The sequence below is a fragment of the Gavialis gangeticus genome, unplaced genomic scaffold (assembly GCF_001723915.1).
Source record: "Gavialis gangeticus isolate Ggan-Ray unplaced genomic scaffold, GavGan_comp1, whole genome shotgun sequence".
In the NCBI taxonomy this organism is placed as follows: Eukaryota; Metazoa; Chordata; order Crocodylia; family Gavialidae; genus Gavialis; species Gavialis gangeticus.
Genome location: NW_017729032.1, coordinates 209507112 through 209522346, shown reverse-complemented (window position 1 = coordinate 209522346; position 15235 = coordinate 209507112). Strand labels below are relative to the sequence as shown.

The 15235-nt window shown below is 39.6% G+C and overlaps 1 protein-coding gene across 1 annotated transcript in view; it reads left to right on the top strand.

Annotated features, from left to right (window-relative positions):
* BACE2 (beta-site APP-cleaving enzyme 2) overlaps nt 1-15235 on the top strand; it is a 97120-nt gene that overhangs the window by 39996 nt on the left and 41889 nt on the right. The window contains exon 2 of the mRNA XM_019524498.1: nt 7387-7475. Within this exon, the coding sequence (XP_019380043.1) occupies nt 7387-7475 (89 nt within the window). The remainder of the gene's footprint in view (nt 1-7386; nt 7476-15235) is intronic.

Genomic DNA, 15235 nt, shown 5'->3' with positions numbered 1-15235 from the left:
AAAAACTGATTTCCCCCCCCCCCCCCCAAATGCTGGATCTGTTACTTTTTTAGCTGGATGTTACATTAACCCTTATTTAGGCCTTGTTTGCCTATAAATAAATTGCAGTAGACTTTGCTGCTATATACAACTGTCTTCCATTCTACATGCAGTGTTCCATTCTACATGCAGTGTGTTTTTCCTGGGGTCATGTTCTTGGTTTTAATGTGTATCTCTGATCCTCCACACCAAGCATACTCCCAAATCTTTCTTTAACTCTTTAAAGAAATAAGTTCTACAGTAAGCCTTAAACTTTTTTCCTTAAGAAATCTGACTGTAAATATTATCTGATTTCAGATAATAGAATTACTGTACTCTGTTTTTCTGTTTCTTTAAAAAGCCAATATTCATTCACTTCCATAAATGAAAAGTTGAAAAAACCTGATGAACAATCTAGGCCAGTAATATCACGTAACAACTGGTCAAACAGCATATAGTTTCTAGAGTGCATTTCCCATTTTGTATGATGGTTGCAAGCAATTCTTATCAGATGGGTTGATAACGTCATTAGAAATCATTGCATTAAACAAGGCAGTATTTAAATTGGCAACTAATTTTCCTACCTATTAACCAGCTTTAAAGAAAAAAAAGAGCGAGAAGTGTTATCCAAATGATTTCTAGTTGCTAATCACTAACTAGAAACCTAGCAGTTTTTACTTCTCAAATGTGCTATTCAACAAATTACTTCTAGTACCGTTTATTACAGATGGGTAGAACAAACTTTAAGAAAGAAGGTAAAGTAAGATCAAATGTTACATGTTGTGTAGTAAATATTTAGTGGTTCATAGAGTGACGAAATTGAAAGGAACATGGAAGGTAATCTCATCCAAGCCCTGGCACACGCAAAGGATTTGCTCAAATAGATGCTTATCCATGAAACAAATGCTTATACATCAAACTGCTCTGATTTACTGAAGTGCTTCTTGCTTTGGGCAATTGACTTGAAAATGGCCACGGCTGGCAACATCCTCCATCAAATACAGCAGGAATACAAACCTTTACCTGAAGCATGTAAAACGGGACAGAGGGATCATGAAAGCAAGGAAGAACAAGTTTTTAAACAGCGTGAGAATGTAGCTGTCCTATTCCCTGAAGGAGGTCTGCGTCTCTGTCTGTCTTTCTCTCTCTCTGTCTCCCCACTTGAGTTAAAAGCATACCTTTGACTAGAATTAAAATCTTAGTGAAGATAAAGCCTTTTGTAGTTTTCCCCTCATGAGCTAGCTGTTTGTATTTGAAGCGAATGTGACGTCATAGAGAATGTGATTAAAAAGTACAAATGCCTTATCTTCACTGAGACTGTAAATTAAGAGCTTGCTGGCCTTCAGAGAGGAACAAAATGCAACACTGCTTTGCCTGTGATTTACATTAACCTAGTGTCAAAAACAGGAGCAGCACAGAAAGAGAGAGGTTTCCGTCCCTGGGAACTTTTATTCATACTAGAAGTTACTGAGAACTCTGGTGGGGTGGGGGGGAGTGGAAACTGGCCAGCTAACTTCAGTCTAAATTGAAAGAAAAGATTGTTTAATGCATTTATGGTGATCTTGGAGGCTGTAAAGGAAGGCAAGAACCCAGGCAAATAACAGGCATCACGCGATGAAAATGGGAATGAGTGTCTTCTCAATCACTCCTAAAAATAGGAAGTTTGAAATTGAGTAACTGGGAGAATGTGGCTTCCAGATGGGGTAGTTGATAGCTTTATGTTTAGCAGCCATGAAGTGTAGATAACCCCTATCAATAGTGACATAGTAGTGACAGCACTTGTTTTCGCAAATGAGTGGGACAAGGCTGAAAACCACAGATGAATAATGTTTTTCCAAAAGGAAAAGATGACAGATCAATATTAGAAGGAATCTTTTTATTGGTTTATTTAGCTCTTTAAATAGATTGTTAAACATTGCCTTTAAATTGACTGTTAAACATCCCCTTTTAAGTCTTGTATTGAAGCGGAATAGTATACAGAAAATGCTACTTGATGTTGGGTCCAACCCAAATACTGGAAGATTTGAGGGGCTATTGAAACAAAGTATTAACAAACTACTGAAACAAAGTATTGACAGTGAATTTGACTTCCCATCAAAATTAAATTATTGCATTTTTTTTAGTGTCTTGGTCACTTTAGAATAGATCGATATACACACTAAAAATGCATGGTATATAAGGATTTTTTCCATCTCTTCACAAAAAAATATGGTCCACGTTTGCAGCTTTAGGTAAATTTAGGATTTTAATTTTCTAATACAACTTAATTTCCTTTTGTAGCTCCTTTTACCAAAAACAGCATCTAGTCTTGGTGTAGCGAAGAAATAATAAAATTATTTACATTCAAATTTTGCCTGGCGAAATTGCCAGCCATTCGTTTAGATATTCTTAATTTAATCAAAATTGCCATTGTTATATGCATAGGAAGCAGGCCTGAGTGTCTTTATAAACATGCATTGTATGTTCTACAGCTCTATTAAAGGTGACCTTCAGAGTCAAAACTAGGCTTGTACCTTTTTTGGATGCTGCTTAATATCTAAAAGCCTGAAATTGAACTTGGAAAAAAACAATAAAAAAATCCCTTCAGGCTTTCCTTTATACATCAAAAACTAAACGGACACAAACCTGTTATTTATTAAAAAATGTTTTCCACATGATCAGTCAGTATTCCTTAGGCAGTCTTGGTAACCTATAATTTTTCTTTGTACTCCTGTACTGTGTTGCTCTGATCTTGGCTTTCTCAAAAACTTTAACTCGGTCTGACACTTCCTGACAAAGCTTGATGGTCATTGGATAATGGGGCCCAAACAACAGGAAGTGATCACTATGGCTAGGGACAGAAATTACACATAAAATGGTATAAATGGTTAGAAATTGGTTCAGATCTGTAACACAACAGAAGTTCAGTGCATATAAACTGCTTTCAAAATGGCCAAAACCAGTTTAAGATAAACCTGGATGGGTGTAGTATTGGACTTAGACTGATTTAACCTAAATCAGTTATCACACTTTTGTCCCAGATCCCCTCCACATTCAAGTTAACTCACAGTCCCCCAGAATCCCTGGGAACTTTGCATCTCCCCTACAAATTCTCCCCTCCCCCCCTTCACAGTGTGGGCAGCTAGCCTTGGCCCAAGCTCTTTGCTGCAGAGCAAAGAGGAGGGAGGTTCGTTTTAGCGCCTGCTGTGTACTGGCCTGGGCCAGTACAGGCATGGGGCTGCATTTCCAGAATCAAAAGTGAATGTCTGTTCATTTGCTTATCGATTCAATCTATGCAGCTTAAACTAACCTGCAAAAACTGAATCAATTCAGCCTTGGGCTTTTTGGCTGTACTTAGACAATAAGTGTGTAATACTTTTCCTGGTAGACCTACCCTACTTGTCTGAGTTGGCCAACGAGGAGGCCTCTATTACATTGATGTGAAAGGACTTTTTAAATGATGAGATGTAAGGGGAATAATAGGAATTCAAACCTAAAAAAGACAAGTTGGTAATTTAAACCCATCCCCAGATAATCCACTAGTTATTAGTACTGTTGTGAGGATTATAACAGGTCTGTGTCTGTCTTGGCTGTCTGTGTCTAGTTATACATAAGCATATAGATATGGAATGTCAGCTTGAATAGCTATTTGTCATGTGAATACTGGTTATACCAGAGTGGGCTGCACTCATGTGCTTTACTGTTCTTTGTAATTTTATGGAAGTTTTTTTTTTTTTCTTTGAGTACCAGACATTGTAAATGCTGTCTTTCTCAGTAGTGGGCAGTAAATTTGCCCTTTTTCAGGGATTCGTGAATTCTGTGATGCTAGCCTTTCTGGTGTTTTAAAATATCTTTCATGCATGCTTTTAAATAAATCACAAATACCACAAAGTCCTCCTCCGTGTGCAGTGTCATGTATTTTACTAATGTCAAGGCAACACCTACATACAGTTTGTACTATTTATATAGTGCCCATCACTCAGTCAAGAATCACCAACTGCTTTAGAAATGCTAATTAATTAAAGCCATAGGGCACCCCAGTGAGGCAACATTTGTTGCTTCCAAACTGCTATAGCCTTTTTATAAACATACTCATTGTTTCCGCAAAGAAGAAAAATGTAGATACTTCATTGTAACTTTTCACGCTATTGTTGAAATGAATTCAGCATAGGGAATGGACTTTCCTGATATCTCCTTAAAGAATAATACAGTAAAGCACACAATATCCAGTAAGCTCATAATGTGTAGAACACAACTTTTCTTTTCCAGAAAGTTGAGGAAGCAACCAACAGGTTGATCTTTCTTTCTTCTCCTGACAAAGGAAGAAAAATTGCTTGCAGATGTGAAGGAGGCAAGACTCTCTTGGAAGGAAGTGTTTATAGTATAATAAAGTTCATGATTATTTTAAAAAAAAAAGCACAAAATTAGCAAAGGAGGAATATTGAACATCAAAAGGGCAAATTTCAATCAACTCAGACATAGCATGGAAGGTTGCATGGGTAGACCAATTGAAGCATAGTGGGGTCCAGGAAGCCTGACAGTTCCTTAGGAACATAATATTGGAAGTTCAACAAGAAGCTATTTCAGTGTGGTAGGAAGAACTTCAGGAGTAATTTGTCTATACAAGAACTTATTGCTTACCGCAAAGCAAGAGAAACATGGTCAGAAGTAAGATGGGCGAGTCACTAGGGATGTATACCAAGGAGCTGCGAAGATGTTCAAGGACAAAATCGGGACAGGAAAGGGAAAAATGATATGAAAACGGAATTTGAAGACAATTCAATTTAAATGTCAGATGGAGTAAGACCAAGGGAACTGTGAATGATCCTACAGATCTATTAGCAGAAGCCACAAAGAAGGCAGAGTCGCTCAATAACTGCTTTGCTTTGCCATTTTCTAACAATTAAACTGACCAAATAGCTAAGAAAACTAATACAAAGCAGGCGAAAGGCAGCAGATCACTATAAGTAAAAAGCATATTGGAGTTCTTGACAAACTTTGGATGGATTTGAAAAGGGCAAATGTGACATGTTACACAGGGGAGAATAATGACATGCACAAAAGCAGAATGGGCAATGTTTGGCTTCGCAGTAGCATTACTGAGACACATCTGGAGGCTTTGGTGGATCAAACTCCATGTGAGCCAGCAGTGTCATACAGTTGTCAGACAAGAGCATAATTTTTGGCTGTGTTAACAGGAATGTAGCATGTAAGACACAGGAGGTGATGGTACTATTTTACCCAGCAATGCTTAGACCTCAGCTAGGGTACTACTTGCAGTTTGGGCCCTGCAATCAAAGGATGATGTGGAAAAACTAGAGAGGCTTCAGAAGCAAGCAACAAAAATGCTAAAAGGGTGTAGGAACACAAGTTGTACAAGGAAAGGTTAAGAGAATAGTTATGTTTAAGTTGGAGAAAGTTAGATTAAATGAACATTTCCAACTGTTTAAAAGGCTGCTACATAGAAGAGGGAGGACAACCTTGTCTCGGAGAATGGGACATGAAACAATAGGTTTAAATCTGCCTGCAATGAGGCAGATTTAAATTAAGTATCAAAAACAAGTCTTTGTTACTCTAAGAACAGTAAGGAACAAACTTCCCAGGGAATTTGTGACATTTTCATTAGAAGCTTCCAAAAAGAGGCCAGATTGTCATTCATCTGGAACTGTAGAGAAATTACACGTTTTGCATTTTTGAGTAGGGTGTTAGACCCTTGCAGTGCTTTCCAAGTCTGAATCTGTGAAGGATACAAAGTTGTCAACTCATGACTTCATGGAGAGTTGCACTGTAGTTTTACCTAAAGCCCCACCCAGTTCCTGCAATGAAGTAAATGTATTGCAGCTATTTTTTTAAAAAAAAATGTTTCTGGCCTTCATGGTTGTAGAGTAAGCTTTGAAAGCGAACTCTAAAGGCTAGAGGTACACCGATATGTCAGTTGCCTATCAGATCAGCACTGATAAAAGGAGAAATGATATTATTGGTTATTGGATTCTTTTTTTTCTGTTGTAACCAATAATATTTACCCATAATTATGCCTTCTGGCCAGGGCTCTGGACACTTGGGTTCCCTTGTCCCCCGTGGGGCCGGGACCCTCAGATGCCTGGGTTCCCTTGGGAAATGGCAGGTTTTCCCTTGCAGAAAGGCAGCATTCTATCCTGCAAGGGGTCCTGCTGCCTGGAGTGAGACACAAGGGGTACTGTGTGCGTGCATGTAGCCAGAAGTACAGCCAGGCAGCATGGAGAGCAGCTCCCTGCAGGTGAGTCTATGGAAGGAAAGGGGCAGGGGTAGATCAAGGCCCCCACAGTGAGGGAGAGAGTAGGGCTGGGGGAGCTGCCCAGCCAAGGTAGTGTATGGGTCTGGGGCAGAGAGTGGGATGGAGCCATGGGCAGCTCATCCAGGGGGTGTGGGTGGGATGGCTCTCCACTTTGCTGCCTTTCCCTCGGGAGCCTCCTGCTGGCCCCGCACTCCCTGCCCATGCAGTAGTAGTGGAAGTTGCAAGTTGTGCCTCCCACTGCTAAGCAGGCAGGAGATGTGATATGGGGCTTCTGAGGGAAAGGCAGCAGGGTGGAGATACCAGAGCCCACAGCAGGCAGCCTCCACCCACCCTCGCCCCACTCAGCTCGGCTCTACTTTAAAAGCGTACCTGTGCTTTAAAATGGTAGTGGTGGTGCTTGAAATAAATAAAGCTTATTCAACAACCTGGACAAGGGAGAAGAAATTGATGTCATATATCTTGACTTCAAAAAAGCCTTCGATCTGGTATCCCATGATCACCTCTTGGCAAAACTGGCCAGTTGTGGCCTTGGGACCACCATGATCCACTGGCTGGGAAATTGGCTCCGTGGTTGGACCCAGAGGGTAGTAATTGACAGAAGTCAATCGTCATGGTGCCCTGTGACCAGCGGGGTCCCCCAAGGATCTTAAAATCCTGAAGCTTAGCTGCCCTTCGTCTTTGTACAGTGACTAGAGCTTCTACCTGCTGTTGTACAGCAATTGGTACAATACCAAAGTGTATCTCTACACACAGCAGGCTACCTAGATATGTAGAAGAAAGATATGTTTATAATGGACCTGGCTAATATAAGCAATTTAAGGGAAGTACTGAATGTGTTCTCTACATGAATATCGGTATTTCGGGTCTCTTCTTCCTACCTTCACTTCGCAGTGAAATTCTTTAATAAATTCTCATTAATGAGCCAACCTGAAAGGCCATAACAGCGTGTCTCACGTCTTTGCGAACAGCAGTATTTTGTGCAAATACTGTAGTTGTATGTATTCACCAAACCAATGTTCACCTGTTTATAAACTGAAGATAGCACTTGTGTGTTTGATTCAAGGATTTATGAAGTAAGAAAGCAACCCCTCAACTTTCTTTTCTGTTTTCTGCAGTTGAACATTCTGGTTGACACTGGAAGCAGTAATTTTGCAGTTGCAGGTGCTCCAAATCATGACGTTACATCGTATTTCGATACTGAGAGGTAAGTGTCTTTTCCTTGCACTTTGAACAGGGTTGAGTGCCACTGTATGAAAACCACAATGCAAAGCAAAGCAAGTGGACAGGATCCTGTGACAACTGGTAGTTGATTGTGGTGTGTGCCTTTCTTTCTTGAGGGTCAGAGTTTTACCAACCTTTCTCCAGGCTGAGCAGTATTTTACTTCCCTTAATGGGCTGATTAGAATAAAGGGCTAATTAGGATCCAATGAAAAATTTTTGGACAAAATCTTTTTGTTCCTGATACAGCTGATTATAAAATATTTTTGCAAAGTTCTGCAGGTTTCAGTGAATTCTTATCAGAACAAAACCTGAAAAAAATTCTGAAAGTTGAAGTGAAATGATACATAAAAACTGCTGAACAAACTGATTTTTTTTTTTTTTTTTTTACTTTGCATTTTGTCAAAAAATGTTCAATATGGCATGACTTGCCGGAACATCTAGTCACCAAATATAGCACTACCATAAGCTTTATCGAGAAATCGGCTCAGTCATTGTCACATTTTGCTATTAGTAAGTTGTTTTTCCCTTGATTTCAGTATTTCAGGTAAGCTGCTGCAAGAAGGTGTAGCTGTACCCATCTTTAACTGAACTGCAAGAACATAGCCCAAACTGCTTTGATTGAGAGAGAGGAAGATGCTTGCCATCCCTCATACCTCTTCATACATCTCAGATGTGTAATTTTTGCTTTATTTGGGCTATTTTTTCCCTTAGAGGGGAAAACTGCATTTCTATGCCAGATGTGATAGTTAGTAAGACTACTCTATATTCAGCAGCCTTATGGAGATTTTGCATGGCTTACTCCAGAAATAAAACCTATCTGAAGAATCCAGCATTTGCCTTTGAAAACTATCCCTGGAATACTTAAAAGTATAGAGTCCTACATGCCAATTGTATATGCTGCATTTTCTATGAAATAATGCTTAATCTGAGTAGTATTAGGATGTGTTATGTAGTGACAGTAATTGCTCAGCAATTGAGTTTCCATTATAAATCCCTCACCCCCTGTACATATGTGCACACACCAACTACAAAATCCGCAAATTTTGGCAGGCTAGGTTTTGTATAAAGTAAGGAATCTTTCTGGTAGGTGTAAAACCAGTTAGTTGGACAAGAGATTCCTCAGAAACTCCAAAAATAAGGCATTTGGGGGAGCCCAAAAAATCTAGTAAAGGAACAACAAACCTAGTGACTGGACTTGCTCCTTTGTGACATCTAGTGTGGAGGCTTTGGGCTTTGAGTAGGATGAGCAGTGAAATCAGGGGACAAGATTTCCTACTGAAATCTGCTGTGGAGCAAGACCAAGTAGTGGAAGATGCCATTCATCTGAGCATTCAGTGCAGTGCCAAGGAGAGGAGGGCAGTCCCAGCCTTCCTGTCAGCCTTGATAGACTGGTTGGGCTTTTGTAAGCATCATACTGATCTAATTGGGAGGAGAATGGACATATGTTGTGCTATGTCCCTTATGTTGGCTAGCAGAACATGGATCATACACCAAAAATATAATAAGAGTTATAGTATAAGGGCAGGATAACAACTTCTTAGGAAAGGGTTGTGAGCTTCACAGCTTGAACCTGTGGAGACTTTCTGGACCACTGGGTTTGGTGGGTACTGGGAGGATGCATGGCTGATCATTCTAAGGCTCAAAGGTTAGGAGCAGAGAAAGGGGCAGGAATGTTCCTCCTAGAGACCCCATGCATGGAGTTTGGGAAGTGCCATGGAGTGCTAGAAAGGAGTTCCTCAGTCCTTGTAATTCCCAAGCATGGAGGCTTGGGAGAAGTTTGTCCCAGTAAACCACTCTTTTTGGGTAGTATGGGGTGTCCCTGTACCCATCTCCAGGTGGCTTAACAAGAGAAGAGGAGCTTCATTCGGTGCCTTTCCTGGTCTGAAAGAAAGAACTGAGAAGTGGGGACTTTCTCTACATATGGACTAATGTAGCCAGAGGACTCTTTTTTTCAGAGGAAGTTGTCTGGGGACTAATTATGGAGACATTGTGGCCATCAGCCAGCCCTTCCCAGCTTTGCTCCCATTTCCTAGCAACTTCTAGTATTTGTAGGAGCATGGCTTCTGTATGTCAGGTCCAGTTAACGAACAGAAATGACCCCTAAGAAATGCCATACAGCACCAGAAGTTTGCAGTCATGTATCTGTGTTCTGTATATGCCCTCCTTAACTTTTGGCAGGTAGCAGCAACAAAAGGGAAGTGTCACTGAAAAGGCTGTAGAGAGGAACAAAAACGTATTGGTACAAATATACAAGAACTTCATAATTCAGCATAAATTTTTATATTATAACCGTGTTGGACATTCATATGTAGGACCCTTACACTTCAGACTTCAAATAAACATACCCTTGATAGACTCCTGGCCCCACTGGAATCAATGACAAAACTTTTGTGGACTTGAATGAGGCTACCATTTCACTTTTTATTTTTTTCAAAATGAAACAAATATTTGATGTGCTTCAACACCAGCACTTTTCTTCTAGGTCATTTTACCTCTATTAAACGACATGAATGCACACTTCAGCAACAAAGTTATAAAATGCTCCCCACATCTCCAAAAAGCATTAGTACTTATTTTATTTTGTTACATTTTTATGTAACTATTAAGGTGGAGTACTGTTAGAATCTTAGTTCAGTGTTAGTACCTCAGTTCTGAATGCCTTGGGGTGCTATTTTTTCTTTTTATTTAACTCAAATGATCAAAATGCTAAGCAATGTGTGAGAGGTCTTGACTTTAGTTTGTTTTTATGTGGACAAGAAAATTGTCTTGTTATGGAGTCTTGAGGAAAATAGTGCAGAATTATTGGTTTTATAAGACTGACCTCTGTGAGTGTTCTAGGAAAAAAAATTCTTTGAGAAACTGTCCTGTGTAATTTGTTTTTTTTATTTTTGCCTTCATAGAGGTCTGATGCCTGTCTATGAGTCTATTTAGCTATAAACCGAGCAAACTTTGCAATCTGATGTTTGAGCACTCTGAGTATTCAACTGCTGACATTCTCCATACCACCTAAAACAGTGGTTTTCAACCTTTTTGAAGAAGAGGCACCCCTCCCTCATTTTTTGAATTGTGTGGCACCCAATTAAAAAAACTCATTAATAGATTATAGTGCTTACATTCTTGCAGAGGGGCCTGGCAATAAGGATTGGGGTATCATCCAGGCAGAGACTAACCTGAGCCTGCGCTTATCTGCTTATTTCCTGAGACCTTGCTTATCTCTTCCCATCTCGTGATCTGGCAGAACCCTGGTTGAGAATTGCGTATCTAGAATCACGTGATGGCAGGGCAAGGATTGAGGTACTTTGGTAGTCTCAGTTTTGAAAAATTCAGCTGGTATTAGCTTACTGTGTTTGTTCATCAAGTTCTGCTTCATCAATCTTGAAGTGGGGTAGTAGGAATTTCTTCTGTTTAATGGGGTAAAAACCACTTGAGTATTTTGCAAGTGAACTCATTATGCCCTTAAAGGGGAGAGAGAGGGGCAGAAGGGTGGGAACCTGGGAACTTCATTTCTCGTGCCATTTGAAGTCTGTCTGTCTTTATGGAAAAGTAGCCGTGTGTGCATGCGTGTGTGTGTGTATACATACAAGCATACATGTGTTCACCGTGTGTATGTATATATGTATGTACAGACACGCACACATTTATTTACTTATTTATTTATTTATTAGTAACCATAATGGGCTACTTTTCCATAAATAATTTACTTGAAATACAAGGGTTTTTAACAGTGCATTTCAGATTATGTCATCATTGCTTAGGCAGGTGAATGAGTGATAGACAAGTGAGATGGATTTAAACAGCAGGCCACTTTTATTAATGGAAACATTGGCTGCCTTTTCCCACCCCCACCCACCTCACCCCAAAAAAAGGAAAAAACTCTCTTGCCAAACTTATAATTACTTCATTCACGGGTTAAAATGATTAGTATTATTTATATAACTAAACCACTTAGGAAAGACCTTCCTTAGTCTAACCCTGACCTCTTCTCTCTTTTCAACGTTAAAGAGGAAGTGTATGGTGGAGGCTATCAAGTGGGTGGACATCTCAGTTGCAAAGACTTCAGGTCTCCCCCAGCAACATCAGCAAGCAGAGCATCCCACAGCAAAACCCTGTGTCATCTACCTCTTGGAGCTAACCTCTTTTAAGTTTGTCAGCTGCACTAGACAGTAGCCACAAGCCACAGCAACCTTTAATTTATATTTTCTTATAACTGCTAACCCATCTGCCTCTGAAGCAAGAAAAATAACGGGATGGGGAGAAGGAAGGAAGAGCATTCATAAACCTCTTGCAAGCTCTGGCCTGGCTAAAAGGAAAAAAAAATTCTTCAGCCCTATACAGACTTTTTTTTTTTTAAAATAGTATTTTTCTACAATCTTAATTATTGTATTTTTAATGACAACGAAAAACATATGCCACAAATGTAATGATGCATAAATATTTATTGCTGTAAACAGCAACTATCTTGCTATCAGCTCTTAGAATGTTAAGATCTCAGTCAAATTCAGTTATGGAGGTGCTGTTTGCTGCTGCTGTGTGCTAACCTTTTAGAGAGGTGTGTAACATACCTCCAACATGCCTGAGGGAGGACACACAGACAACGTAATGTCATCTGAAGGTTGAGTGTGAATACTATCCACTTCCTTTCGAATGCAAGCATTCTTTGGAACTTCCTGAATTCTTACATTTTGGTTACCTTTTGCAATTAGCAATCATACAAGAGTTGAGTTCATCACACACATCTGACTCTCAGCGTTAGAAAAAACAAAGCACACTTGTTACAACTGAAGGGAGGGAAGACAGATATCCAGAGCAACAAGCTTTGGAAGAGGCCTCAGCAAGCTTAAATATTAAGGGGGGAGGTCAGAGCCGATGAGCTGGCCTAACTTTTCCCCTTGCTCTAGCCAGTGGAAAGGCAAAGGGCCTGAAAGTATCCTTTCTTTTCTAATATGCTGTCTATAGCACCCAAGGAAGTGACTGCAAACACTTGCCGTCCTCCATACAAGGTCCCTGGCAGGTGAATTCCTGGAGGAGATGCTCTTAACCTAACCTAATTTTAAAAAACAAGGATTATTTTTAAAAAAATATTTGGTAACATATGGAAAATCCATCTGGATTTCTCCTTTAAGCAATCTCTAACAGCTTGATTTTATTAGCCAAGCCTATTGTCATAAAACGAAGGTTTCCACTGTGGTATGTGTTTGATCATCCCTTGAATGTGGCAGGCAAATTTAACTCTCCATATAAGGATGTCTAAAACTATGGGGCAGTAATATCGCTTGACATAATACTAAAAATACATAATAGGAGGCAGAAGTATACACTTTGGCTTCGCACTGTTTTTGTATTGGTTTACTCGTGTGTGCAGTTCACAGGTTAAATATTGTATTTCGACTAATTGTAGTTTTTTCCCCAAGAACACTCCTAAATTAGACTTTTACCTTAGTTAATTTAGTTAAATGTTAGCTTATACCCCAGCATAGACTCGGAAGGAATCTTGCTGTTTTGTTTTGGATCCCTTTTGTTTGCATTGATGGAGGAGCTGGCAGCTAGGCAGACAGTTGCCTTGGAATCTTGAGATCTTTGTCTTTGGGAGATGTAGAAACAAATTTTTGTTGAGTCTCTTGCTCACTCTATCATTCTTATCTCTTGTTATTGAGCTTCTTTAGACATTGATTTGGTGCAATGGAAAATATAAGGCCTTAACAGGATCTTGCATTATTTTATGGCTGGGGAGTAGTAGGGGTGAGTGGAGATTATGGAGGGGATTCACAGATGGAGCATGGCCAAGTTAAGTACCAGACAGATATCCCTATAGCACTCCAGCAGTGGAACTGCTTATCCCATCCCATGCTTTCAAAGGAAGAATGACAAATTATATATTAAGGTCTATATTTTAGATCTGCAGGGCAGTAGACAGTTCTGACTTCAATGAAATCACAATTTACTTTCAGTTTTGGTTGAAGCCAAACAGGAATTATTTTTGTTCAGTAAAACAGGTTGTTCTTGCTTTTGTTCTTTATCTGTGTTCATTTCATAAACAGAACAATAACACCAGTTGTGCTAGGTGCTTTCCAGACAATGTGCGAGCTTACTGGCTAAGGTCCAAATCCCACAGAGCATGGGAGACAGCCATGTCCATCTACTTGCTACATGTTGCAAGCTTGGAGCCTAAAAAGGCATATAGAGTACTTGGTATTTATGTACTTGTTTGCATTTTGTCAGACTATATTATGTTGCTGAAAGGAGTGGCACTGTATGTTAAGGATAGTATGGACAGTAACAGTATAAAGAACTTACCAGAAAGGAACCTAACATAGACATCCGGTGGCTAGATATTTTGTCCTTGATTAAAAAGAATATACTGTAGTACTGTCCTCACATAGACCAGATAAATACTTTATCACAGCAAGATGTGGAACTAAAATTTCTGGATGTGATAAATGACTTCTTTCTAGAACAGCTTATCTTGGAATCCACAAAAGGAGAAGCAATTCTACACCTAATCTTAAGTAACACACAGGACCTGGTTCAAGAGAGATCTGTTGGTGAGCCACTCGGTAATAGTGACCATAACATAATCACATTTGACAATCTAGCAGGAGGGAGTAAGCTAAAAGAAAGTTCACCGCACTGATATCAAACTTTAGGAAGAGAAATTACACAAAAATGAGGAAATTTAATTGGAATGAAGTTGAAAGGTGAAGTCAAAAATGTAAATGGCCTGCTGGTAGTTTGGAAGCTCTAAAAATACTGTATTAGACCACGTAAGAGATGTTTATATCATAAATCAAAAAGAGTACGAAGTGAACCAATAAAACCCTTGAATGGTTTAATAGCATAGTTAAAGAGGCCATTAGAAGCAAAAAGGCATCCTTCAAAATATGGAAGGCATACACAGATGAGGAAAACAGGAAAGCTGACAAACTCTGGCACTCCAAGTATAAAAGCAAAAGAGGACTGGCCAAAACAGGATTTGAGGGAATATCAAGCAAAAGATGCTAAAATTAATAATAAAAACTTTTAAAAACATCAAAAGTGGGAAGCCAGGTAGAGAACTGATGGGACCATTAGAAGACCAGGAGGTAAAAGTTGAGCTCCAGGATGATAAGAAAACAGCAGAGAAGCTAAACAAATTCAGTGTTTACTGTAAAAGATGGGAGATTCCTGTGCCAGATCAGTCCTTCCTAGTAGATAAGTCTGAAGAGTTGGACCACGTTGACGTGGCAACAGAAGAAATTTTAGAACAAATCAATAAATTAAATACTAATAAGTCACTACAACTAGATGGCATTCACCTGAGAATTCTTAAGGAACACAAAGGTGAAACTGCAGAATTGTGGGAATAGCAGGGAACCTATTGTTACAAATAATCCCTCTGCCAGAGGACTCATAGGTTGCCAACATAACACTCATCTTCAGATGGAAACTACAGATCAGGGGGCATGTCTACATGAGACGCTTAATGCGCAGAAAATTAATTCTACTGCTCAGTAGCATTTAATGTGAGGAAGACTAATTCTACTGCTAATGGTAATGCACAGTAGATTTAATCTACACAGTAGATTTAATCTGGGAATGTCTTCTAGCTAAAAGGGAGGCATACACCCAATGGAAGGGAGGGGCCATCACCAGGGAGGAATATACTGCGGTTGCTTGGGGATGCAGGGAGGCAGTCAGGAAGGCCAAGGCGGAAATGGAACTGGGACTAGCTACCTGGATCAAGGACAACAAGAAGTCCTTTTTTAA